The 25,582-nt window shown below is 35.1% G+C and overlaps 1 protein-coding gene across 1 annotated transcript in view; it reads right to left on the bottom strand.

Moving 5' to 3' along the window:
* Positions 1-25,582, bottom strand: part of LOC148945872 (annulin-like) — a 236,557-nt gene that overhangs the window by 92,345 nt on the left and 118,630 nt on the right. Inside the window, exons 7-8 of the mRNA XM_089098455.1 lie at positions 23,689-23,942; positions 13,439-13,518 (exon numbers count right to left, since the gene is read on the bottom strand). Coding sequence (XP_088954581.1) covers positions 13,439-13,518; positions 23,689-23,942 — 334 coding nt within the window. The remainder of the gene's footprint in view (positions 1-13,438; positions 13,519-23,688; positions 23,943-25,582) is intronic.

The following is a 25,582-nucleotide window of genomic DNA, read 5'->3' as shown; positions in this document are numbered from 1 at the left end:
TTTTGTTTCTGATTCTATTTGTTTGCATGTCTGGGTTGGTGTTTGCAAGTCCAAGTATTTGTCTTTGTTGGTTTGAATGTCTAAAGTCTCTGTCTTTTTCTGTTTGTGTATCTGATTCTATTTGTTTGCATGTCTGGGTTAGTTTTTGCAAGTCCAAGTATTTGTCTTTGTTGGTTTGAATGTCTAAAGTGTCTGTCTTTCTCTGTTTGTGTGTCGGATTCTATTTGTTTGCATGTCTGGGTTGATGTTTGCAAGTCCAAATATTTGTCTTTGTTGATTTGAATGTCTATAGTGTATGTCTTTTTCTGTTTGTATGCCTGAATCTATTTGTTTGCATGTCTGGGTTGGTGTTTGCAAGTCAAAATATTTGTCTTTGTTGGTTTGAATGTCTAAAGTGTCTGTGTTTCTCTGTTTGTGTGTCTGTTTCGATTTGTTTGCATGTCTGGGTTGGTCTTTGCAAGTCCAAGTATTTGTCTTTGTCGGTTTGAATGTCTAAAGTGTCTTACGTGCACGCACACACGGAAACATCAAAACCATGGAGTTCTCCTACATGCTGAATCTGAAATTGTAATTTTCAAGGAGATTCTTTAACCTTTTAGAGTTAACTCACCCTTTTAGGGTTGACGTTTTACGGTTCTCCGACATACTGGACCTGAAAGTGTGTTCTCAGAAATGCTGACTCTGAAAGTGTAACTTTCATGGAGATTATTTGACCTTTTGGGGTTAATTTACACTAGGTTACGTGCGGTGGTTAGGTTAGGTTAGGTTAGGTTACACTACGTTACAGTATCTGCATTCACGTTAGGTTCATTTAGGTTCACTTAGCATGGCGCGGCATCCGTTGATTTTGAATTGAAGTTATCAAGTATTTTGCAATAGGTTTCATCAAGACGCTGGGTAATTGTAGACAGAGAAAAGCCAAGACAGATAGTCCAAGTAGTATGGCGCGCCATGCTAAGTGAACCTAAATGAACCTAACGTGAATGCAGATACTGTAACCTAGTGTAACCTAATTGTGTAATAGTGTAACCTTGATTATGATATAGTTTTCCTACAGGAACATTTTCTAACTAAAGCCAATACAGATACTCTTAAACCGTCACCCATCCACCACAGGTTTGTACGTGAATCTAAAAAAACGCGCGGTCGATCCTCTGGGGACCTTACAACTTCAGTTTGCCTCGCTAAGAAACCTGAGCTTATTTCTTCTGATCATAATTTACTGACAATAAATTGCAGTAATATGGTTCTCTTTAATGTCTGTATGTCATGCAATGGCAAAAATCTGTCTTCTTTATCTGTCATAGTGGTTTCTTGTTGGTAACTCAAGGCACTTCTGCTAAGAGTGGCTAATCAGGACTTAAATTGGATTTTGGCTGGTAATATTAATGCCAATCTTCTGTCCCAGTCTGAAAGAAGTGATCTGTTTTTTGATGCTTTGCCTAGTGGCTATAAGTTAGTCAATAAAGATAAACAGTTTACCTACATTCATATCCGTGATGGTTCTAAATCAAACCTTGATCATATTAAAGTTTCAAGGGTATCACTTGTGATTCCTCCTGTCATTGTTTTGGATGATAAAATTGAGGATTATCACTTGCCTTTAACTTGTGAAATTGAGTCGCCTGCTCTACTGGCTTATAACTGTTTTTCTTACCTATAATAAATGGTTTGATAAGCCAAATTGGAAACGAGTAAATTCTAAAGTATATTTGTATGTTGTTTGCTCGTTAATGTCAAGCCTGAAAGTGCCTTTTCACCTTTTACAAACCTCTGTAAGGTCGCCAACAGCTAAGATTGATTTAAATTGTTACTATTACCAGATGTGTGCATTGTTTGAAGTCAGCTGCTTCAGTTTCAGTTCCTGTTGAACGTGTTAGATTTGGCACCAGAAAACCTTATGGAATGTGTGCCCAGAAGTGAAAAAAGCTAAAAAACGCTCGAAGTTTTGGCTTCGCCTTTGGATTGCTTGTGATCGGCCCAAGTCCGGTGAAGTATTTAAAATTAAACAAAATTTGAAACGTCAGTTTAGATCTTCTTTGCGTCAGCAAGTGTGTGTCAGCAAGTGTGTGCCTGCTACCGTTTCGATTGTCAAAATCAGTAATTTTGTTGCACATTTTGCTTGTGTTTTTTCTACATTTAATCATTCTATCCAGTCCATGTTTTCTTCCTTATTGCTTAATACTGCTCCCCGAGTTCTTCGACAAGTCCATATATTGTCAATATTAAGAAATCAAGTGCTCCTGATATGGTCTGTGTTACAGTCACTTCACCATTAAGTGTCTATTATTGTTAACACACATTCAGCTCCTATTCCAGATATGTTTATCCCAGTCGTTAGTTCCAGATAGTTTTCTTTCGGGAATCGTAATATCAGTTTTTAAAAAGGGACAGGACGCAGATCAGTGTCCCAGTTATCGACCAATTACAGTGTCCTGTTTCATGAGCAAGCTGTTCGAGTATGTCGTATTACCTGAAGTTTTGACTAAATGTGATTTTTCCGATTATCAAGTTGGGCTCAGAGCCGGTTTGGTTGTTCTCAAGCCCGTCATATACTAAGTCAGTCGCTAGTATCGGCAAAAATACCAAAAAGGCCAATTTATTTTTTCTCGTTTGATACTTTAGGCGCTTTTTGCAACTTTGTACATTCACAAGCGCTTCGCTGCTTAGTTGAAGCAGGATTTACCTCTTCCGGAGAAAACGTTCTTCAATATTGGCATTTCAATTCGTTGTTTTGGTTAAAATGGATGTCTGATATATCCGAGCCTATTTCAGTAAAGAAAGGGGTCAGGCACGGTGGTGTGTTGTCTCCATATATTTTTTAAAACTGTGCTTACGGACTGTTTGCGAATGGAGTCTCCTACTGTGTTTTTAGTAAATACTGCTGTTAGTCACATTGCCTAAGCTGATGATGTTCTGCTAGTTAGTCATACTAGATCAGGCCTCATAAAAAGTCTGAATGTTCCGAATAATTCATTGAGCACAACTGGACTTTCTGTAAATACTCCAAAATGAAAGTTCCAATGGTTTATCACTTCTAAACCTACCCCTCTTTAAAATGTGGGTTAAATGCTACTCAAGGGTGTCCTAAAGTTGAAATGACTTGGGATTACTTTTTCTAATACACTTTCGACTACAGGCTCGTCTCTGGTTGCTAGCGCTCTGCAGTGCATTTAATCCTCGTATGGTAAAATCTCGCCCAATAGGGGGAGATACAGCCGCCGAGACTTATGTAAACATTACCATAGTTTTTGTTCTCCTGCAATTCTTTTTCTTTCCGGTTTGCAGCCTCTAATACGCAAAAACAACCGTCTTCAGCTAAAGAGAGGCTATTTTGAATATTGTAAATTCCTACTATATTTGCCAAGGTGGTACAGAAATCACAAGATTATTTCTCATTTGGACTTATCGACTCTCTAGTGCTACTTGACCACATCAATAAGGACCTGAGAACCAATACTCTAAGGAAGATATTTGTCAGTAACCCCCTCACTTATTTTTTCCAGATTAGTGTTTCTTTGGATACGGTTAAGTTATTTATTTTATGTTTTCCTTATTATTTGGATAATATTTTTTTTTACTCCGCATTTATTCTGTATTGCGGGTTACAAATAAACTTACTTACTTACTAAATTAGACACTTTCATGTATTGTTCATGTTAATCTGAAAATAGTTGAGTTCTGACTTAGGATCTTGAGATGTGTTGACCATATGTTGAGGTTATCTATTTTTTTACATATGATGTGTTTATTAAATAACTAAGGCAACAGTTTAGTTAATTAAAAATGAGGGATACGATGTAACAACTTTAAACATGATCAAAATTATTGTTTTAAAGTGAAAGTAAAAAAGGGACATTATTATAGTACGTGAGATGGAGGGTGCTGCCTCCTTAACTCCCCACTCTATATACTAAACTTTAACAACTAGACCTATGCAAATCCTTCACAAATCCTTTATGCTGATTTTAAATATATAACTTTCATCAAATTTATTCTTACTCATCAAAAGCTACGAGCCTTTGAAAATTTGCCTTATTTTTTAAAAAAGGGGGAAACAACTAAAGCTATAGAATCATAGGCCGCGCAACCGCGCTGCCTAAGTAAAGAACGATGTTGGCACAATGGATTATTTTTTTTTATCCATACCAGGGCACTTCGTATCGAAGGAGTTGTCATAGAAACTTCGAAAAGGGCTCATTCGATTGGAAATTGTAGTGGCTAGTCCACTTTTTAATAGTCGAAAGCGACTGAAGGGCAACTAGCCCCCCCACGCCCATCATTCTCCCTAACACATCCAATCAAAATTTTGAGATAGTAATTTTGTTCTGCGTAGTTGATTTCCAGATAGAAAATATATTTCAAAGGAGAACACACCCCCACAACCCTCAGGGTAAGGGTTTTAAGTTATGCCCTGGGGGCATATACGTACGATGTTGGCACAATGTATTGTTTATTAATTTTTTCCTTTAGCGCAGGGCACTTCGTATCGAAGAAGGTGTCGTAGAAACTTCGAAAAGGGCTCATTCAATCGGAAATTGGAGTGGCTTGTGCCCTTTTTCATAGTCGAAAGTGATCGGAAGCCGACTAACACCCCTTCCACGCCCCCTATTTCTCGAAACACATCCAATCAAAATTTTGAGATAGCCATTTTGTTCAGCGTAGTTGATTTACAAATAGAAATTATGTTTTTGAGGAGGCCACTCCCCAGAGCCCTCAGGGCAAGGGTTATAAGTTATGGCATGGGGGCATATAAGGTTTTTTATAGAAGGTTTTGTCGTAAAAACTTCAAAAAAGGCTCATTCGATTGGAAATTCAAAGGGCTAGTGCCCTATTTCATATTCGAAAGTGATTGGAGGGTAACTAATCCCCTCTCACGCAAATTTTGAGATAGCCATTTTATTCAGCGTAGTTTTAAGTTCTGAAAATTATGTCTTTGACCCCCCACAGCCTTCAGGGCAAGGGTTCAAACTTTGGGGGCTACTTCTTCTCTTAAAATTTAACCAAATCAAATTAGCGTAAGTGTATCCTAGCCATCAAAGTAAGTAAACAGATTTTTTTGCGAATGGTATCATGTTTTCCATTTCAGGTCAACTAGAGGAGGTATGAAACTAAATTAAACACTACTATTTGTGTCCAGATTTTTAAAAGGGTGATTGTTGTAAAAAAAATGCTGAAAAATTTTGTCCAGCATACAAATAGCAGGCCAAACTATAAAGTATTAAAAGAAGCGAAAAGATTTAAAGTAATATTTTCTTTTTCGCTGAAAAGACTCTGTCAATATAAAACTAACAGAAATTAACATAAAAAACTTTTTCCAAAAAATAAGTTTTTCAAATAAAAGTAAAGAACTCCATTAAACAAAAAATGAGCTAAAATAAGATCAAATAATCTACCAAGCGTGAAACTACCTCAAGTCAACATCAACAAATAAATGAAACCCAAGACGAATATAAATTAAAATAAATAACCGAGTCAAACTCAAAACGAGCAGAAATTAACATAAGTTGGGCTCAAAACCCCTATGCCTTCCCAAGGCCAGAACAAAATTCATCCAAATGAATGTTCATTGTCAGTTTAATATACATATATATAGTAATCAAACTGTTAATATTATTTCTTTTATTGAATTTATAAAAGTAAAAACACTTATATTTTTTCAGTAAAGTGCAAATTTTGTTCTACCCTTGGGAAGGCATAGGGGTTTTTAGCCCAACTTGTATTAATTTCCGCTTGTTTTGAGTTCGACTCTGTTATTAATTGTAATTTCTGTTCGTTTTTGTGTTTCATTTATTTATCAATGCTAATTTGTGATAGTTTCGCGCTTGGTAGATTATTTTATTTTATTTTTGCTCATTTTTTGTTTAATAGAATTCTTTTCTTTTCGTTGAAAAACTTATTTTGGGGAAAAAGTTTTTTTAATTAATCTTAATAAAAATCATACCATCAGATTCAGCGCATCAAAGAACTCTACTGTAGAGATTTCAAGCTCCTATATGCAATTAAATAAAAAAACAAGTTTTTTAAACTGATAGTAAGGAGCGACATTAAAACTTGAAACGAACAGAAATTATTCCGTATATGAAAGGGGCTGTCCCCTCCTCGACGCCTCACTCTTTACGCTAAAGTTTTTTATTGTTTTAAAAAAAAAGTTGTGAGACAGAGTCAAACTTTAACGTAAAGAGCGAGGCGTTGAGGAGGGGACAGCCCCTTTCATATACGGAAAAATTTCTGTTCGTTTTAAGTTTTACTGTCACTCCTTACTTTCAGTTTAAAAAAACTTGTTTTTTTTTATTTAATTTCTTATCGTTTTTTAGTTAATGCAGCTTTTATTTTGGCTCACCGTCATTGAATAAGTAAAAAAAAATTTGTATAAAATTTTACTTTTCTTTTTCTAAATGGCCGTCTCTAAATTTGGTTCTGACGTAATTTACAAATTAACTTACGTAACGAACTTTTATATTCGTATATTTTTCTTCTGGCAAAAAGTACAGAGTTCCAGATTTTTGCAGATATGAGCTTGAAACCTATGTAATAGGTCTTTCTGATACGCTGAATCTGACGGTGTGATTTTCATTAAAATTCTTTCACTTGTAGGGGATGTTTCCCCGCTCTTTAAAAAATCAAGTGAAATTTTTCAGGCTCGTAGCCTTTGATGAGTAATACTAAACTTAATAAAATTTACATATTTAGAATCAGCATTATAAGCCAATTCTTTTGATACATTTATTGACATCAAAATTCCGTTTTTAAAAGTTTCGATTACTATTCAGCCGTATCGCTTGAGCTCAATTACTATTGAGCCGTATCGCTTGTTTTTTTTTTGTTTTTTTATTACGTATATGTTATTACGTATATGAGGGGGTTCTCCCCTTAGTCAATACCACGCTCTTTAAGTTAAAAGGTAAAAAAATTTTAATTCACAAACCCTGAATCACAAAGGCCGTTTAATTAGAATAGATAGCTCTTTTGAAAGCACTAAAAAAAACTGTGGCGTAAAGAGCGAGGTATTGACTTGGGGGAGAACCCCCTCATATACGTAATAATTTCTACCCCCTCATATACGTAATAATTTCTGTTCGTTTTAAGTTCTAATGTTGCTTCTTACTTTCAGTTGAAAAAACTTGTTTTTTTTTTAATTTAATTTCTGATCGTTTTTAAATAATGCTTGGAAATCCGGCGCCCCCTTCATAGAAATGTCCCTTACCCCAAAGAGACATCCTCCGCGGAAAGATTCTCCCGAGTAACCCCCTCCTCCAGCCCCTCCCCCCCCACCAGAAAAAATCGTTTCTGAAAATGTCTGTATACTTCCCAATAACCAATACAATATGTAAGCAATGGGCAAAGTTCATAACTTTCAGCCCTTCCCCTGGGAACTGTGGGAGATTAAGTCATCCTAAAAGACATATTTATTAGATTTTCGACTATGCTGAACAAAGCGGCTATCTTTAAAATTTTAATCGGGTGACTTTGAGAAGAAAATGAGCGTGGGAGGGGGCCTAGTTGCCCTCCATTTTTTTGTCACTTAAAAAGGGTACTAGACCTTTTAATTTTCGTTCCAATGAGCCCTCCTACGATATTCTAGGATTACTGGGTCAATACGATTACCCTTGGGGAAAAAAAAAAAAAACACACACATCCGTGATCTTTCTTCCGGCAAAAAATGGAAAATTCCACATTTTTATAGATAGGAGCTTGAAACCTCTACAGTAGGGTTCTGTGATAGGCTGAATATGATGGTGTAATTTTTATTAGGGTTCTATAACTTTTAGGGGGTCTTTCCCCCTTTTTTCGAAAATCAGCCAAATTTTCTCAGGCGCGTAACTTTTGATGGGTAAGATTAAACTTGATATATTTGAAATCAGAATTAAAATCTGCTTTTTTGATGTATCTATTGATATCAAAATTCCGTTTTTTAGAGTTTTGGTTACCATTGAGCCGGGTCGCTCCTTACTTACAGTTCGTACCACGAACTATTTGAAAACATGGAATCTTGTACTTTTTGCCAGAAGAAAGATCACGGATGCGTGTTTATTGTTTTTTTTTTTGTATTTTCGTTTTTTTTCCAGGGGTGATCTTATCAACCCAGTGATCCTAGAATGTCACGAGAGGGCTCCTTCGAACGGAAATTAAAATTTCTAGTCCCTTTTTAAGTGACTAAAAATATTGGAGGGCAACTGGGCACCCTCCCAGGCTCATTTTTCCCCAAACTCACCGGTTTTGAGATGACGATTTTGTTCAGCATAGTAAAAAAATCCAATAAATATGTCTTTGGGGACGACTTAATCTCCCACAGTCCCTCAGGGAAGGGCTGCAAGTTATGAACTTTGTCCATTGTTTACATATAGTATTAGTTATCGGGAAGTATGCAGATGTTTTCAGGGAGGATTTTTTCTGGTGGGGGTGGAGGGAGGTAAAAAGTAAGGGGTTATATGGGAGGATCTTTGCATGGAGGATTCTTTCACGGGGGAAAAGAATTTCCATGAAGGGGGCGCCGGATTTCCCAGTATTATTTAAAAAACAATGACAAATTAAATAAAAAGACAAGTTTTCAACTGAAAGTAAGGAGAATCATTACGCATATGAGGGTTTCTCCCCTCCTCAATACCTTGCTCTTTACGCTAAAGTGTTTTTAGTAGTTTCAAAAGAGATATTTATTCTAACTAAGCGGCCTTTATGATTCAGGGGTCATTCTAAAAGAATCGGAACAAAATTTGAAATCTAGCGTAAAGAGCGAGTTATTGGCGAGGTGGGCAAACCCACTCATATACGTAATAAAATTATATCGAATATAGAATTTCGTTACGTAAGTTACTTCGGAAGTTATGTATACTTATTACTAATAAAAACGTCCGTAGATAAAATTAAACTTAATAAAATTAAGTTCTATTGCCCTTTTTAAGTAACCACAAAAACTGAAAGGCAACTAGGCCCCCTCCCCATCCCCTTTTTCCTCAAAATTAGGCGATCAAAATTTTGAAAAAGCCGTTTAGGCAAAACAAAGTAAAGTTAATATGTAAATTTCATTTTATTTATTCATGTACGGTGAGCCAAAATCAAAACCTGCATTAATTCAAAAACGTTCAGAAATTAATTAAGAAGAACAAGTTTTTTTTAACTGAAAGTAAGGAGCAACATTAAAACTTAAAACGAACAGAAATTATTTCGTATATGAAAGGGGCTGTCTCCTCCTCATTGTCCCGTTCTTTGCGCTAAAGTTTTAATTGTTTTAAAAAGTATAGTTGTGAGAAAGAGTCAAATTTCAGCATAAAGAGCGGGGCGTTGAGGAGGGGACAGGCCCTTTCCTATAAGGAATAATTTCAGTTCGTTTTAAGTTTTAATGTCGCTCCTTACTTTCGGCTAAAATAAACTTTTTTTATATTTAATACAATCAGAGTTTATCACACAAAGGAGAGGGACTCTCGAACCTTTTGGAGTGTGTTATTCGCACTTACCTGCAAACAAAAATTAATAAGAAACACAAGTTCTTTCAACTGAAAGTATAGAGCAACATTAAAACTTAAAACGAACAGAAATTATTATGTAAATGAGGGAGGTCGCCCCCTCGTCAACAGCTCGGTCTTTACACTAAAGTTTTTTCAGGAGCCATTCTTAAAGAATTGGGACAAAATTCAAACTGTAGCGTAAGGAGTGAACGGTTAAAGAGGAGCCAACCCCCTTCATATACCTAATAATTTCTGTTCCTTTAAATTTTTTATGCTGCTCCTTACTTTCAGTCGAAAAAACTTTTTTAAAAAAATATAATTTCTGATCCTTTTCTAAAAAATCTCAGCAAATCTGACCCCACCTCTACGGAGAAATACCCTCCCCACGCATATATTCTCTAGACAATTCAATCCAGGTGAAAATTTACCCAAGACAATTACCTTTAACAACTCCACGCGTAAAATTGAGACGGAAAAGAGAAAGCAATAAAACTTAAAGAAACTTAAAGACATTTCCCCTGGGGTTGAGGGGGTCCATGCTATATCCTAAGACATAGTTATTGAGACTTTCAACTATGATAAACAAAATGGCTATCTCAAAATTTTAATCGGATGATTTGGGAAATAAAGGGGTGGGAGAGGGGACCTAGTAGCCCTCCATTCTTTTTGGTCACTTAAGAAGGGCATTAGGACTTTTAATTTCCGTTCAATCCGTTCGAATGAGCCATCTCACGATATTCTAAGACGGCCGGGTCGATATGATTACCGCTGGGAAAAGCACAAATGGCACAATGGCCTTTAAAGGGCTTAAGGATGCAGTAGCCCCTATTTTATCGGTAGAAATTTTGCTCATTTTCAATTTAGCTTGATTATTCATTCTAATCTCTATTTATATAAGAAAAAGGAACATATTACTTGACTTGACTAATTATATGACTGCTTGCCTGCTCGCAGTGTTTACCTCACACTTTACTTTCCTTTGAAAAATTGTATTTCGGGAAGTATTTTCAAAATTGATCTAAATTTTGCCTCGCAATTTAATTTTAGGCTAATTAATGTAGGCTAATTTTAATTTTAGGCTAATTAATGTAATTAATGCTAATTTAGGCTAATTCTAGGCAATTTTATTCAATGAAAATATTTGTTCTGCCGTACTTTGGTGCAATAGTTTTTGACAAAATTTTTAGTTTGAAATTAAGAATCAATGGGGAGGTGGGCATCTTCAATCCATATAACTGCATAATTTGTCTTCTATCAAGTCTTCTTAAAGTCTTCTTAAAATCCTCTTGACCCCCACCCTGTAAACACTCTTTGATACAGACTTGTCTTAATCACTTATTTTTATCAACATCTTTTTTTACTTTACGTTTTGACTGATAAAATATTTAATCAATGCGAGTCTAGGTCACTTAGAAAAAGCATTTTGTTTAGCGGCAGTGGAAAATTTTATTTTTTGAATCGGAAAATTTGGAATTCATTACTTTTGAAGTCATATATCAGTATAACCATAGTTTTCTCTCAAATTGTTTGTGCTCGCTGAGTTCCCCTTAGTCCTGTCTACATATTTAGTAAGCTACAGAACGGTTGAAGAAAAAAATTGGCTCTAAGTTTGGGCGTCATGAATCTGCACGATACGTATTTTTTAGTAGGTATGTTTATCTAGTTTACACGCCCAATAAAATGCAAGCCAATCAAAGATGAAAGAACAGACTTGTTTCGGGGGTAACGAATCAAACCAAACTTAGTTTTCTATATTTTTTGTCTACATTGGAATCCTCCTGTATACCTTTATATTTCCTTTAATTTTGAGACACGTATCGAAAACAAATTCTTACATTCTTGTATCACGAATTGATACAAACTATTTTTTTTTTTTCATTTCTTGGTTTACTGGACTAGGAAGACCTGCTTTGGTCCTTTCTACATACCTAGAAATTTTTAGATTATAAGATAAAACTAAACTGTATGGTTCTGATTCCGGCGTCTCAAATCGATACAATTGAATTTGTTTTCAGATATGTTGTTTTCTTTGAAATAAACCTGGCCTATTTACTTGCCCCGTAAGTTTAACCCCTATCAGAGACGAAACAACTTTTGGGCCAATTTTTGGGCATCAAAATATGTTTTGGCCAAAACCAGTTTTTTTTTGTGTTGGGGATTGCCTGTTTCATGTAGTTATGGGATGTAGTTTTCAAGCCAATCGGAGGTTAAGAATTTATGGACTCACTGTTGGGTGTCACGGGTCCTTTACTTTTTTGTTCTAGAATGATCAAAATAATTACGTCTGAACAATCAGTAGCGACATTGGGACTATTTTTAGGTGAATCAAATTCATAAATTTCCATTCCCAAGCTATTTTATACATTAGGGCCCCCTTGGTCCAGAGACTTGCAGACGTTGGTTTCAAGCTGGTCAGGAAAAGATGATTTGCACTATTTCAGCCTTATTTCCCACTAATTGTTTTCCTTTTTTACTCTAAGCTAGAAAAAAGTTGGCACGGAGGGGTCAGCGCTACTTACAAAGATTACGGATGTAATTTTAAAGCCGATCGGAAGAAATGCCCTTTTTAACAAATTAATAATTATGTTTCCGACTTTATGATTACCGGGCTTCCAATTGCCTAAGAATACAGATAAAAGTTTCAATCCGATGATGGAAGAAAAAATTTCGGCCTATCTTTTGGTTACATTTTTTGGGGGGTGGGGTATATCTGTAGCCTAAATTTCTTGCGCATTGGGGTCCCCTTGGTCATAGAAATTACAGATATAATTTTCTAGCCGTTCGGCAACAAACATTTGTCCCTTTTTCAGGCCCCATTTTTGGGCAAAACTTGGATTTGCCCAAATCCTTAACTATTCTTACCAAAATTTTTACCGTTATCAAACCATTATTTTTGTCTTCATTTTTTTCCTTTTACCTGTAATTTATAATTTTACCGGTAATTTTACCTGTAATTTATAATTAAACCTGTATTTTTACCTTTACCAAATTTGCCCGAAATTGGGCAAAGATTGAAATACCTTTTTTCAATCTACTCTTGTAGATTGGGGTCCTCGTGGCCCAAACATCTAAGAAGATAAAAATACTAATAGATAAATCTGAAACCGAAGCTTTTGTTTTTACTTCTTAAAATCTCATTTCTTTACATATCCCATTTATGGCGCAGCCTATACCGCCAACCAAGCCTTTTTTAGTACTAACTTTTATAAGTAATGCTGATTAAGGTGGGTAAAACCTTGTAAAAATATAAAACTGGCAAGTCTTAGCAAACCTTAGCTGACAAAGCTGGCAAATATAATAAGATAACAAAATGTTACAAAATTAGAAAAAAATTAGCTTGGTCGTTTGGGTGAAAATAGGTATAACCAATGGGTAAAACTATTAATCATGACAGTAAATACAATGATCAAAATATTTTTTTTTTACCAAAATTTTATTTTTTATTAATTTAATATTACCGTATTTTCACCTTATTTATTACTGGAGGGAAAGAATGGGTAAAGAAATTACTTGAATTAAAAATTTATTTATGAATTAATTTTAAAATATTTTGTTTCAGCTATATCATAGGATGAGGATATTGAAAATATATAATAGTGCCAGGTAACTTCTCTAAAATTAGCCGGAACTTCAAATAAAAAGGGATATTTGCAATGATTAGTCCAGAATATAATAGGATTAAAGGGGGAATTCCCCTGTAAGTGATAATTGATCAGAATTTTTTTCATTTTCGAGAATTACATTTAATCAAAATTTACTCAGGCTAACTAGGTCTAGGTTAGTTTCGGGAGAATCTTGATGAGCGAAGTAGCTTTCAGAAGTTTGCTTTCTTTACCCTCTCCTGCATTTTAAGCCATCTGAAAAGAAAAGTATGCCGGCGTTTGGCTCAAACAGAGTTGTCAAATGGTAAAAGGTGTTGGTGATTTTTCTTTCCAGCACCAGTGCCAGTTTTAACTTTTGTAAGTTTCTCGTATTCTTAAGATTATACATACCGTCATCTGGCTTATACTCCTGCGTGACATCTAGACGTTCAAACCTCCCAACTTCTTTTGTGCTAATATTCTGACCAATTCTAGAAAAAAAAACAAGGCAAGTAATATACTTTTTAAAAATACTCTTCAATACCAAGCACGTAAAACCAGAAAAAAAAAGAGAAAAAAACAAATGATAAATTAATGTAGATAAAATAAACAAGTAGACTAAATGAATAAACCAAATAAATGCATCTTAATTCACTATTCTTATCAAAAAGTTCGTGGTTACAAACTATAAGTAAGAAGCGACTCGGCTCAATAATAACCAAAACTCTTAAAAACGGAATTTTGATACCAATAGACACATCAAAAGAATTGGATTTTTATGCTGATTGTGGAAAGATCACGGATGCGTGTTTATTCACTTTTTCCCCAGAGGTGATCGTATCGACCCAGTGGTCCTAGAATGTCGCGAGAGGGTTCATTCGAACGGAAATTAAAAGTTTTAGTGCCATTAAAAAACGTGGAGGGCAACTAAGCCCCCTCTCACACCCATTTTTCCCCCATAGTCACCAGATAAAAATTTTGAGATAGTCATTTTGTTCCGCATAATCGAGAAATCTAAAAACTATGTTTTTGAGGACGACTTAATCCCCCACAGTCCCCGAGGAAAGGGCTACAAGCTATTAACTTTGCCCAATCTTTGCATATAGTGTTGGTTATTGGGAAGAATACGGAAGTTTTCAAAGGAGATATTTTCTGGTGGAGCGGAAGGATCGAGGGAGGGGATTACAGAAAACATCAAGCAATCTTAATTAAGAACATTTAATGACATTTGATGAAAATTTTTTCAGGGTGATCGTATTGAACCAGTAATCGAAGAAGATCGGGAGAGGGCTCATTTCATCGGAAATCAGAATTTCTAGTGCCAAGTGACCATGAATATTGTTGGAGGGCAGCTAGTCCCCCTCCCACAATTTAATCCCCCACAGTCCCGGGGGAAGGACTGCAAGTTATGAACTTCGCCCATTGCTTACATATAGTATTGGTTATTGGAAAGTATATGGACGTTTTCCGGGGAGATTTTTCTGGTGGAGGGGGGAAAGTTACGTGGGTGGATCTTTCCATGGAGAAATTTTTCATAGAGGAGGAATTTTCCATAGAGGGTGAGCCAGATTTCCCAGCATTATTTAAAAAAAAAAACAATCAGAAATTAAATTTAAAAAAGAAGTTTTTTCAGCTGAAAGTAAGGAGCAAAATTGAAACTTAAAACTAACAGAAATTATTAAGCATATGAGGGGAGTCATCCCCTCCTTAATACCTCGCTCTTTACGCTTAAGTTTTTTTTAGAACTTTTAAAAGAGTTTATTAGTCTTATTAAACGGTCTTTAGTACTCCAGTAGGTTTTACTAGTCTGTTATTTACTATTCGGTTTAACAATATTGTACATGTGTATACATGTGTGTACATGTGTGTACATTTGCCATGTTGCCTACAAATAATAGGGCTATATTAATCAGTGATTCAAATTTTGTTTTGATTATTTATATACGATGAGCAATCTTCAAAACCTGCATTAATTCAAAAACGTTCAAAAATTAAATTAAAAAAAACACACGTTTTTTAACAGAAAGTAAGGAGCGACATTAAAACTTAAAATGAACAGAAATTATTCCGTATATGAAAGGGGCTGTCTCCTCTTCAATGTCCCGCTCTTTACGTTAAATTTTTTTATTGTTATAAAAAGTGGAGTTGTGAGAAAGAGACAAACTTCAGCGTAAAGAGCGGGGCGTTGAGGAGGGGACAGCCTTGCTCATATACGGAATAATTTCTGTTCATTTTAAGTTTTAATGTCGCTCCTTACTTTCAGTTAAAAAGACTTGTTTTTTTCTAATTGAATAATACATTAAAGTTTTGGGAGTAAACGAGAAAACCAAGAAACACATCTGAGGTATTCAGTTGTTACTGACAAACAATTGCTTGCAAACGAAAATTATTATCTAGCCTTCAAGAAACGATAAAACAATTCTAATATCGAAAGTTCAAAATTCTAGACATTTATCTATTTCAGAATGAATGAATAATGAAAAAAAAATTTATAGCCTGCTTTGGAAATAAGAGAACCCGCTATATTATATTGAAAGCCCAATAAGATATAAGATACAGACTAGTTGATCGGAAGTAATATATTTAAAACGTGGTCAATAAATGGAACTTTGACAAGCAATAGCGTTGTTTGAATAAGTACAGCCGAAATAACATGATCTTGCTGGATAGCGGTAGATGGTATTTGTTATTGATTTCTCATACGAACTTGTACTCCCTCTCTACTTCGTTTCTTTGCTCTTTGGCAACCCTAAAGTAATACCAATCCAAGAAATGTAGGGGGGAGGCAAGGACTTTTCCTCCATTTTTTTAATGAAGACACAGAAAACACATTTGAAAATTTAGAGCATTCATTCTTGTTTTTTTAATACTTTTCAATGAAAATACGAAACATATATAATCCAAAATCTGAGGGGAAATTACAACCCACCCCCATCTAGTATCCCTGAAACCTTGAAACATGGGTTTTATAATTAGTCTGTAGAAGATGAGAGTTGAATAAATTTGGCTATGACAGCTCAAAAGGTGTTATGCTGCAGAATAAAAGTTTTATGGGAGTTTTGTCATTGACTGATTAAAACTAAAAAAAAAAATTTTCCTGTCTGTTTGTTTACCAAACGAAGCTCATTCTTTAAGTTAGTTACCACAAAAGGTTTAAGAATCGCTTTGAATGAGAACCTCGAACACCAATTTTAGCCAAGAAAGAGAAAGTCTGGAAAAATCTTTTCTTTCTGTTTATTTATCAAACGGGGCTCGTTCTTTACAGTTCACTACCACAAAAGGTTTGAGAATAACTTTGAATGAGAACCTCAAACACCAATTTTAGCCAAGAAAGAGAAAGTCTGGAAAAATCTTTTCATTGTGTTTGTTTACCAAACGGGGATCATTCTTTACAGTTCATTACCACAAAAGGTTTGAGAATAATTTTGAATCAGAACCTAAAACAACAATCTTAGTAAAGAAAGAGAAAATCTGGAAAAATCTTTTCTTTCTGTTTGTTTACCAAACGAGGCTCGTTCTTTACACTTCACTACCACAAAAGGTTTGAGAATAACTTAGAATGAGAACCTCGAACACCAATTTTAGCCAAGAAAGTGAAAGTCTGGAAAAATACTTTCTTTCTGTTTGTTTACCAAACGAGGCTCGTTCTTTACACTTCACTACCACAAAAGGCTTGGGAATAACTTTGAATGAGAACCTCGAACACCAATTTTAGCCAAGAAAGAGAAAGCCTAGAAAAATCTTTTCTTTCTGTTTGTTTACCAAACGGGGCTCATTCTTTACAGTTCATTACCGCAAAAGGTTTGAGAATAATTTTGAATCAGAACCTCGAACAACAATCTTAGTAAAGAAAGAGAAAGTCTGGAAAAATCTTTTCTTTCTGTTTGTTTACCAAACGAGGCTCGTTCTTTACAGTTCACTACCACAAAAGGTTTGAGAATAACTTTGAATGAGAACCTCGAACACCAATTTTAGCCAAGAAAGAGAAAGCCTAGAAAAATCTTTTCTTTCTACTTGTTTACCAAACGGTGCTCGTTCTTTACAGTTCACTCCCACAAAAGGTTTGAGAATAACTTTGAATGAGAACCTCAAACACCAATTTTAGCCAAGAAAGAGAAAGTCTGGAAAAATCTTTTCTTTCTGTTTGTTTACCAAACGGGGCTCATTCTTTACAGTTCATTACCGCAAAAGGTTTGAGAATAATTTTGAATCAGAACCTCGAACAACAATCTTAGTAAAGAAAGAGAAAATCTGGAAAAATCTTTTCTTTCTGTTTGTTTACCAAACGGGGCTCATTCTTTACAGTTCATTACCGCAAAAGGTTTGAGAATAATTTTGAATCAGAACCTCAAACAACAATCTTAGTAAAGAAAGAAAAAATCTGGAAAAATCTTTTCTTTCTGTTTGTTTACCAAACGGGGATCGTTCTTTACAGTTCACTATCACAAAAGGTTTGAGAATAATTTTGAATCAGAACCTCGAACAACAATCTTAGTAAAGAAAGAGAAAGTCTGGAAAAATCTTTTCTTTCTGTTTGTTTACCAAACGGGGCTCATTCTTTACAGTTCATTACCGCAAAAGGTTTGAGAATAATTTTGAATCAGAACCTCAAACAACAATCTTAGTAAAGAAAGAAAAAATCTGGAAAAATCTTTTCTTTCTGTTTGTTTACCAAACGGGGATCGTTCTTTACAGTTCACTATCACAAAAGGTTTGAGAATAATTTTGAATGAGAACCTCGAACACCAATTGTAGCCAAGAAAGAGAAAGTCTGGAAAAATACTTTCTTTCTGTTTGTTTACCAAACGAGGCTCGTTCTTTACACTTCACTACCACAAAAGGCTTGGGAATAACTTTGAATGAGAACCTCGAACACCAATTTTAGCCAAGAAAGAGAAAGCCTAGAAAAATCTTTTCTTTCTGTTTGTTTACCACACCCGGCTCGTTCTTTACAGCTCACTACCACAAAAAGTTTGAGGATAACTTTGAATGAGAACTTTGAACACCAGCTTTAGCCAAGAAAGGGAAAGTCTGGGAAAATCTTTTCTTTCTGTTTGTTTACCAAACAGGGCTCATTCTTTACAGTTAATTACCACAAAAGGTTTGAGAATAATTTTGAACGAGAACCTCGAACAACAATCTTAGCCAAGAAAGGGAAAGTATGGAAAAATCTTTTCTTTCTGTTTGTTTACCAAACAGGGCTCATTCTTTACAGTTAATTACCACAAAAGGTTTGAGAATAATTTTGAATCAGAACCTCGAACAACAATCTTAGTAAAGAAAGAGAAAATCTGGGAAAATCTTTTCTTTCTGTTTCTTTACCACACGAGGCTCGTTTTTTGCACTTCATTACCACAAAAGGTTTGAGAAGAACTTTGAATGAGAATCTCGAACACCAATTTTAGCCAAGAAAAAGAAAGCCTAGAAAAATCTTTTCTTTCTGTTTGTTTTACCAAACTGAGCTCGATCTTTACAGCTCACTACCACAAAAATTTTGAGAATAACTTTGAATGAGAACCTCGAACACCAGTTTTAGCCAAGAAATGGAAAGTCCGAAAAATCTTTTCTTTCTCTTTGTTTATCAAATGGAGCTCAATCTTTACAGTTCATTGCCACAAAAGTTGTGAGAATAACTTTGATTGAGAATCTCGAATACCAATTTTAGCCAAGAAACGGAAAGTCTGGAAAAATCTTTTCTTGCTGTTTGTTTACCAATTGGGCCTCATTCTTTACAGTTCATTACCGCAAAAGGTTTGAGAATAACTTTGAATGAGAGCTTCGAACATCAATTTTAGCCAAGAAAGAGAAAGTATGGAAAAATCTTTTCTTTCTGTTTGTTTACCAAACGGGGCTCGTTCTTTACAGTTCACTACCACAAAAGGTCTGAGAATAACTTTGAATGAGAACCTCAAACACCAATTTTAGCCAAGAAAGAGAAAGTCTGGAAAAATATTTTCTTTCTGTTTGTTTACCAAACGGGGCTCATTCTTTTCAGCTCATTACCACAAAAGGTTTGAGAATAATTTTGAATCAGAACCTCGAACAACAATCTTAGTAAAGAAAGAGAAAATCTGGGAAAATCTTTTCTTTCTGTTTCTTTACCACACGAGGCTCGTTTTTTGCACTTCATTACCACAAAAGGTTTGAGAAGAACTTTGAATGAGAATCTCGAACACCAATTTTAGCCAAGAAAAAGAAAGCCTAGAAAAATCTTTTCCTTCTGTTTGTTTTACCAAACTGAGCTCGTTCTTTACAGCTCACTACCACAAAAATTTTGAGAATAACTTTGAATGAGAACCTCGAACACCAGTTTTAGCCAAGAAATGGAAAGTCCGAAAAATCTTTTCTTTCTCTTTGTTTATCAAATGGAGCTCAATCTTTACAGTTCATTGCCACAAAAGTTGTGAGAATAACTTTGATTGAGAATCTCGAATACCAATTTTAGCCAAGAAACGGAAAGTCTGGAAAAATCTTTTCTTGCTGTTTGTTTACCAATTGGGCCTCATTCTTTACAGTTCATTACCGCAAAAGGTTTGAGAATAACTTTGAATGAGAGCTTCGAACATCAATTTTAGCCAAGAAAGAGAAAGTATGGAAAAATCTTTTCTTTCTGTTTGTTTACCAAATGGGACTCGTTCTTTACAGTTTATTACCACAAAAGGTTTGAGAATAACTTTGAATGAGAACCTCGAACACTAAAATTTTAGCCTAGCAAGAGAAAGTCTGGAAAAATCTTTTCTTTCTGTTTGTTTACCAAACGGGGCTTATTCTTTACAGTTCATTACCAGAAAAAGTTTGAGAATAACTTTGAATGAGAACCTCGAACAACGGTCTTAGCCAAGAAAAAAAAGGCTGGATGAATCTTTTCTTTCTGTTTGTTTAACAAACGGGGCTCATTCTTTACAGCTCATTATCACAAAAGGTTTGAGAATAACTTTGAATGAGAACCACAAACACCAATTTTAGCCAAGAAAGAGAGAGTCTGGAAAATTATTTTCTTTCTGTTTGTTTACCAAATGGGGCTCGTTCTTTACAGTTTATAACAAAAAAAGGTATAAGAATGAATGAGAACTTTGAATGAGAACTTCGAACATCAATTTTAGCCAAGAAAGCGAAACTCTGGAAAAATCTTTTCTTTCTGTTTGTTTACGAAATGGGGCTCGTTCTTTACAGTTCATTAAATAAAAAAAACAAGTTTTTTAAACTGAAAGTAAGGAGCGACATTAAAACTTAAAACAAACAGAAATTATACCGTATATGAAATGGGCTGTCCCCTCCTCAACGCTTCGCTCTTTACGCTAAAGTTTTGTATTGTTTTAAAAAATAAATTCGTGAGACAGAGTCAAATTTTAGCGTAAAGAGCGAGGTGTTGAGCAAGGGACAGGCGCTTTCATATACGGAATAATTTCTGTTCGTTTTAAGTTTTAATGTCGCTCCTTACTTTCAGTTTAAAAAACTTGTTTTTTTTATTTAATTTCTGATCGTTTTTTAGTTAATGCAGCTTTTATTTTGGCTCACCGTCATTGAATAAGTAAGCAAAATTTGCATAAAAATTTTACTCTTCTTTTACTAAATGGCTGTCTCTAAATTTGGTTCTGACGTAATTTACAAATTAACTTAAGTAAGGAACTTCTATATTCGTATATTTTTCTTCTGGCAAAAAATACGTTGCACATATAGATGCAGATTTTTGCAGATATGAGCTTGAAACCTATGTAATAGGGTTTTCTGATACGCTGAATCTGACGGTGGGATTTTCATTAAAATTCTTTCACTTGTAGGGGATGTTTCCTCCCTCTTTAAAAAATCACGTAAATTTTATCAAGCTCTTAGCCTTTGATGAGTAATACTAAACTTAATAAAGTTTATATATTTAGAATCAGTATTATAAGCCCATTCTTTTGATAAATTTATTGACATCAAAATTTCGTTTTTAAAAGTTTCGATTACTATTGAGCCGTATCGCTTGTTTTTTTTTTTTTTGTTTTTTTTTTTTTATTATGTATATGTTATTACGTATATGATGGGGTTCTCCCCTTAGTCAATACCACGCTCTTTACGTTAAAAGTTAAAAAAAAATTTAATTCACAAACCCCTGAATCACAAAGGCCGTTTAATTAGAATAGATAGCTCTTTTGAAAGCACTAAAAAAACTGTAGCTTAAAGAGCGTCGTATTGACTTGGGGGAGACCCCCCTCATATACGTAATAATTTCTTTTCGTTTTAAGTTCTAATGTTGCTTCTCACTTTCAGTTGAAAAAACTTGTTTTTTTTTAATTTAATTTCTGATCGTTTTTCAAATAATGCTTTGAAATCCGCCACCCCCTTCATAAAAATGTCTTTTACCCCAAGAAACCATCTTCTCTGAACATTTTTTCCCGCTTCACCCCTGGCGGCCGGCCCGCGCCCGACCACCAAAAAAAAAGACTTCCTGACAATGGAGGGGTACGTCCCAAAAACCAATACTATATTTAAGCAAAGGGCCAAGTTTATAACTTACAGCCCTTCCCCTGGGAACTGTTGGGGATTAAGTCATCCTAAAAGATATATTTATTAGATTTTCGACTATGCTGAACAAAATGGCTATCTCAAAATTTTAATTGGGTGACTTTGAGAGAAAAATGAGCGTGGCAGGGAGCCTAGTTGCCCTCCATTTTTTGGAGGGCACGCATCGTGATCTTTCTTCGAGCAAAAAATGCAAATTTCCACCTTTTTGCAGATAGGAGCGCAAAACTTCTTTAATAGGGTTCTCTGATAAGCTGAATGTGATGGTGTAATTTTCGTTAAAGTTAATTAAAAATGCAAAATTCCACATTTTTGCAGATAGGAGTTTGAAGCTTCTTTAATAATGTTCGTTGATAAGCTGAATCTGATGGTGTGAATTTCGTTAAAGTTAATTAAAAAATTTGCAATTAAAACAAAATTTTATCGTTTAAAAAAAAATTGAGTTGTGAGAAAGTCAAACTTTAGCGTAAAGAGCGAGGTGTTGAGGAGGGGACAGTCCCTTTCATATACGGAATAATTTCTATTCATTTTAATTTTTAACGTCGTTCCTTACTTTCAGTTAAAAAAAAATTGTTTTTTTATATTTCCTTTGTGAATGTTTTTTAATTAATACAGTTTTGGATTTTGGCTCATCGTACATGAATAATTAAAACAAAGTTTGTATGTTAATTTTACTTGCATTGGGTTAAATGACTTTCTCGAAACTTTTTGAAATTTATTTACGAACGTTCTTATGAGTAATAAATATACGTAACTTACGAATTAACTTACGAATCCAACTTCTATATTTATATATTTTTAATACAAATATTAGGGGGTTTGCCCCCTAGTCAATACGTTCCTCTTTAAGCTAAAGTTCGAATTTTGTTCCAATTCTTTAAAAATGACCCCTTAATCACTAAGGCCGTTAATTAGAATAAATAGCTCTTATGAAAGTACTAAACAATCTTTGGCTTAAAGAGCGAAGCATTGACTAGAAGGTGAACCCAATCATATAGCTAATATTTTTTTGTTCGTTTTAAGTTTTGATGTTGCTCCTTACTTTCAGTTGAAAAACTTGTTTTTTATATTTAATTTCTGATTTTTTTAAAAATAATGATGGGAAATCCGGCGCCCCCTTCATAGCAATGTCCCTTCCCCCATGAAAACTTCCTTCATGAAAAGACCCTCCCATATAACCCCCGACCCGCCCCCACCCCCCGCTACCAGAAAAAATTCCCCCTGAAAACGTCTGTATACTTCCCAATAACCAATACTAGCCTATATGTTCACATTGGGTAAAGTTCATAACTTTCAGCCCTCACCCTGGGGGCTTCGAGGGATTAAGTCATCCTAACAGACATAGTTATAATATTTTCGACCATGCTGAACAAAATGGCTATCTCAAAATTTTGATCGGGTGACTTTGGGAAAAAAATGAGTGTGGGAGGGGGCCTAGTTGCCCTCCATTTTTTGGTCACTTGAAAATGGCACTAGAGCTTTAAATTTCCGTTCCAATGAGCCCTCCTAAGATATTCTAGGATCACTAGGTCGATACGATCACCCCTGGGGAAAAAAAACACAAATAGCCTAAACACGCATCCGTGATCTTTCTTCTGGCAAAAAATGGAAAATTCCACATTTTTGTAGATAGGAGCTTGAAACCTCTACAATAAGGTTCTCTGATACGCTGAACATGATGGTGTGGTTTTCATTAAGGTTCTATAACTTTTAGGGGGTCTTTCTCCCTTTTTTTGAAAATCAGCTAAATCTTTTCAGGCGCTTAATTTTTTATGGGTAAGACTAAACTTGATGAAACTTATATATTTGAAATCATCATTAAAATGTGATTCTTTTGATGTATCTATTGGTATCAAAATTCCGTTTTTTAGAGTTTCTGTTACCATTGAGCCGGGTCGCTCCTTACTTACAGTTCGTTACCACGAACTGTTTGATAACAACAAAAGGTTTGAGAATAACTTTGATTGAGAACCTCAAACACCAATTTTAGCCATGAAAGAGACATATTTAGAGGTATTTTTATTATGTGGAACAGCAAGAATTAAAAACAGCTTTTTCCTCCATTAAACACAAGTATTTTATGACTTTTTCTAGTGTTTCTAACATAGCTTTAGAATCATGGTCACGAAAAGCTTAATTCATTTTTATTGTCTTACTTGTCAATGTCCTGACCAAGCAGCTTCATTTTGGTATCATTTTCATTATATCTCCAAAACACCTGATCAGCATTAGCCATCGCAAAAACAAATTCCCCATCATATGGCTTCAAAACTTCTCCTTTTCTTATAGCAGCAACTGATGCTGGTCCACAGCAAAACATGTTGTTATCATCAGACCTTTCTTGTGGGGTCGCGTCTATTACTTGCCATCCTCCGTATCCATTGCCTATATCCGGCCTTTCCATCCATACCTATAAAAATAAGGTGAAACATAATCAACTATTTGCCCTCCTTCATTCCGAGTGCACACACCTAACTTCTCCATCTATGCCCATAAAAAAAAGTAGGATTTTGTCATTTACTTTCTACTCTCCAAAGCGAGATTTGGAATGGCCATCCATCAAAAAATTCGTGGTAACGAACTGTAAATAAGAAGCGATCCGGCTCAATAATAACCAGACTCTTAAAAAACTGAATTTTGAAACCAATAGATACACAAAATGAATTTGAGTTTTATTCTGATTTCAAATATGTAAGTTTCACTAATTTTAATCTTACCTATAAAAGTTTACAAGCCTGAGAAAATTTACCTGATTTTTGAAAAAAAGGGAGAAAAACCCCTTAATAGTCATAGAACCTTATTGAAAACTACACCATCAGTTTCAGCATATCAGAGAACCCCAGTGTAGAGGTTTCAAGCGCTTATCTGAAAAAATGTGGAATTTTGTATTTTGGGTCAGAAGAAAGATCACGGATGCGTGTTTATTTGTTTTTTTTGTTTTTTTTTCCCAGGTGTGATCGTGTTGACCCAAGGGTCCAAGAAAATCGTTAGAGGGCTTTTCCGAACGGAAATTGCAAGATTTAGTGCCTTTTTAAGTGACCAACAGATCAAGGGCAACTTGGAAACCCTTTTTTCTCAAAATTCTCTGATCAAAATTTTGAGATATTCATTTTGTTCAGCATAGTATAAAAGCCGAATAACAACGCCTATGGGGATATCATGACCCTCCCATATTCCCAGGAGAAAGGTCTTTAAGTTACGAAATTTGCCCACTGTTTACGTATGGTATTTGTTACTGGGGAGTATGCATATATTTTTCGGGTGGGGGATTTCTGCTGTTGGGATTTCCACGGGGATTATTTTTCATGGAGAGAGAAGTTTTCAGGGGGTAGATTTTTCAGGGGAAATTTTACACTGGTGATAAGTAGTAATGATAGTGCTGATTTCAATTGCACAAGGAATTATACAAAACCTACCAGACAAGTTTCCAGGCCAACCAGACATGTTTCTGGGCCAAGCAGACAAGTTTCTGGGTCAACTATAAGTTTCTGGGCCTTTACATTCCATGGCACCTTTCCGGAGCATGTACCTATGGATTTGCGGTCTTTACGTTCCTTCCTGCTATAGCAAGACTTGTTTGGTGGGTATAATCTGGTTTGTAGGGTATAGTTTGGTTTGGTGGGTATAGTCTGGTTTAGTTTTTCAAAGAGAGTGAGTATTTGACATTTTTGCAAAAAGGGATAAGGAATTCGCAAATTGGACACTATGAACGATATTAATTAATGTTTTGAATAATAGGAGTGTGAATGACTCTAATTAGTGTTTGTATGAAGGGGGGAAAAAAAAAAGGATTAAACTGATTAACAGTTACCCCGAAGGTAACCCCGAAGGGGTTGTTAACTCAGGTAATTTTTTATAAATTTGAAACAACATCAGTCTATGGAAATGACTAACGACGATAGAATGACATTGTGAGTTGACCTAGCTTTACCTCTCCGATGTGTCAATTTTGGAGGGAAAATCAAAAATACTCAGAATCGAAAATAAATGGGATCTGCCTCAAGGGGAAGGCTCAGAGGCCCTTCATTCCCCCATTTCTGAGGGCAGAGG

This window comes from Artemia sp. Qi Xiang Cuo, chromosome 12 (genome assembly GCF_049724085.1).
Source record: "Artemia sp. Qi Xiang Cuo chromosome 12, ASM4972408v1, whole genome shotgun sequence".
Lineage (NCBI taxonomy): Eukaryota > Metazoa > Arthropoda > Branchiopoda > Anostraca > Artemiidae > Artemia > Artemia sp. Qi Xiang Cuo.
Note: the sequence above shows the minus strand (reverse complement) of the source record. Positions and strands in the feature narration are given on the sequence as shown.